The sequence below is a fragment of the Rhipicephalus microplus genome, chromosome 5, assembly GCF_043290135.1.
Source record: "Rhipicephalus microplus isolate Deutch F79 chromosome 5, USDA_Rmic, whole genome shotgun sequence".
Lineage (NCBI taxonomy): Eukaryota > Metazoa > Arthropoda > Arachnida > Ixodida > Ixodidae > Rhipicephalus > Rhipicephalus microplus.
The window spans coordinates 198,735,885-198,738,387 of NC_134704.1; the positions used below are offsets into that span (position 1 = coordinate 198,735,885).

General features: G+C 47.3%; 1 protein-coding gene across 1 annotated transcript; it reads left to right on the forward strand.

Moving 5' to 3' along the window:
* The first annotated feature begins 1,024 nt into the window (after positions 1–1,024).
* Positions 1,025–2,286, forward strand: LOC119173587 (ribosomal biogenesis protein LAS1L-like). The gene is made up of 3 exons (XM_037424392.2): positions 1,025–1,230; positions 1,321–1,413; positions 2,127–2,286. Exons 1-3 carry the CDS (start codon positions 1,175–1,177, stop codon positions 2,269–2,271), a joined length of 294 nt encoding a protein of 97 aa, XP_037280289.1. The 5' UTR covers positions 1,025–1,174; the 3' UTR covers positions 2,272–2,286.
* Positions 2,287–2,503: the final 217 nt, after the last annotated feature.

Sequence of the window (2,503 nt, forward strand, 5' to 3'; positions counted from 1 at the left end):
AACGCAGTTAACTAGAGGGCACTCTGGCGCTGCGATCGTTCAGTGACCATGGGAATCACAGAGGAAGGAACTTTTTTCCTTCCTTCGTGATGGGAATGATGGGTAGTACACACATTTGCCTAGTCTTCATTTTTGCGGCTTTGTTTATTGCTGCGTTTCGGTTTTGTTTTGAAAAAAGAACAAACCCTTTTGAGCTTAGGGACTTGATTTAAAATAGTAAGCTTAAAAAAATAAGGTTGTGAAGCACAAACGGTGAAAATTTGCTAATTTATGTTTTCGTGAAAAAACAGCTTCAAGCCAGACGAACACACACGGAGCCAGAAGCAGACCAGAAGTACAAAAATTAGACAAATGTGTGTACTACCGATCACGTGACTACCTATCATTCCCATGCTCGTTGAAATGCCGTGCGTTGCAGCTCCCATAGACACTAGCGCCAGAGTTCCCTCTAGTTAGTATTGTGGGAAACTCTATGGCTGGTAAACCGCCCGTCGCCGTGATGATAGTGTCAGGCGCGAGAACCACCGCGCGGAGCTTGTTTAAAACTGAAGGCAGGCCAACTCCGCTGGGAACGCGAGCCATTCCTCAGGCTCAGGCAAGGTTCAGGCATCTTTCTAGAGGAGGCGGTGCACGGGCGCAGCCTTGTTTGCTGACGACATCACGCACAAACCAATGAGCGCGCAGCTTCTGAGAGCCTCGTAAGAGCGCCTGGCGCAGTGCATTGTGGGGGGTCTATCCACTCGCCTTTGTAAACTCGCCGCCGGGCGGTGCAGGAGACGCTGCTTTTTTTTTCACTTTCAGCATATAGAGCTTTATGCTTCAGCATGGTGATTATAATAAATATTTTAAAACAAATACTTCATTATATCATAAAAATAAACTTTGAAGTTGGTTTTCACAGCACAAACACATTAGTGTAAAAAAAACCGCTCTTTATAAACATCTACAGAAATCTAGTGAATTTTTTCACTACAGAGAAGGAAAAAGGGGTTCCACAGGTTGGCAGCACTGTGCCATCGTGACGGCCCAACTGGTAGGTGTTCTGTGGGTTCTGTGAACGGCCGCGGCACTGAACACGCCGCGGTGCGTAGTTTTTGATGTTCTCTACCAGCGCGGCATTTCTTTGTGTTAATTGGGCCGAATTCTACACGCGTATTTGGCTTCTGCAGTCAGAATGTACGTACCTAGAAATAAAAAGAGAAACTTCGTGGTTGTTCCGTGGTATAACAGGTAAGTCGCAAGTACCTCCAGGCATTCTTGCGGATCCAACGCTAATGGTTTAGCGTTCGGTACTGAGAGCTCTCTTTTCCGCTATTGAAGGCACGAATGGGAAAAGACGTACCGGAACCTCTTCAGCGATTCGCTCAAGGATCAGGCTGCTGGGCTGGGAGTGGTCGCTGCTTGGCGTAGCAGGTATTCGTCCCGTTTAACACTTCATCACACTTGTCGAGAGTGCGTAAATGTGGACGCGTTCGTTGTCTGTAGCTGCAAGCTATAATGTGTCATTAGTTGACCCGGCGAGTGTTTGTGTACTAGTAAAGATGAAAGACGTGACCGTTTGACAGGAAGGCAGTTTAGTCACGCTGTCTGAGAGAATCTGTATGGTTCACTCAAAGGCCCCCGCATGAGGTGGTAGCACTGTGAACATGCATTTACCCGAGCGTGAATAATTGCCGCCAGATGTCAGAACAACTCAAAAGAGTGCAGTTACTTGTTCCGTTTGGAACATCGCCAAAACCTTAAAAAAATAATGGACTGTGTTACCTCTGCATCGCGCTGCCTTGACTTACTGCTGCATATCGCATTCTTGGTGAAATCTGACTTGACGCCAAGATTCCGCGGTCAATATCGCACAAATCCTCCTGACGAATGGTTGCAATACGCTGCACAAAATGTCAGGAGCCAGAACGTCCAGGGCACATGCATGCTCTAAAACATATGCGTGTATTGGCCTCAATAAACATGCGCTGAAAGTGAAAAGGGCCCCGTTAGTAATTGTGATGTTCTGTTATGAGCTGATCCAAATGTTTAACAGACATCTGTAGTAGCGGAATCAAGTCCATGGCACGGCATCAAAACAATGTGGGGTATGCGCAGACTAATGGAGCACTGTGGACTTTGCCCAGGCTCTACGGCCACCTTCCTCGAGCCATCGAGTCCACTGCTGCTCTGGTGCAAGCCCAGCTGAGTGAGAGCCGGTCACGCCTGCACAATGACAGTCTCAATGCCGAGGAGCTCAGCTGCCTCTATGCCGTGGCTATAGTCAGGTGAGACACGCTTCCGTGGGGAAGAGTTGGCATTGCTTTGAATGGTAAATACTCTAACCCACGAATGCAGAGATGTTACTTGGCTCGCGACTTCAGCTTAACTTGAGCTAGTCAGCGTGCTAACTCGCCTGCTAACAAGGGTAATAATGAAGTTGTTCGCGTAAGGCATGCATAACATTAAAAAAAGCCCATACGTTTTAATATAACTATAAAAACGAAGGGCCACCAGCATATTC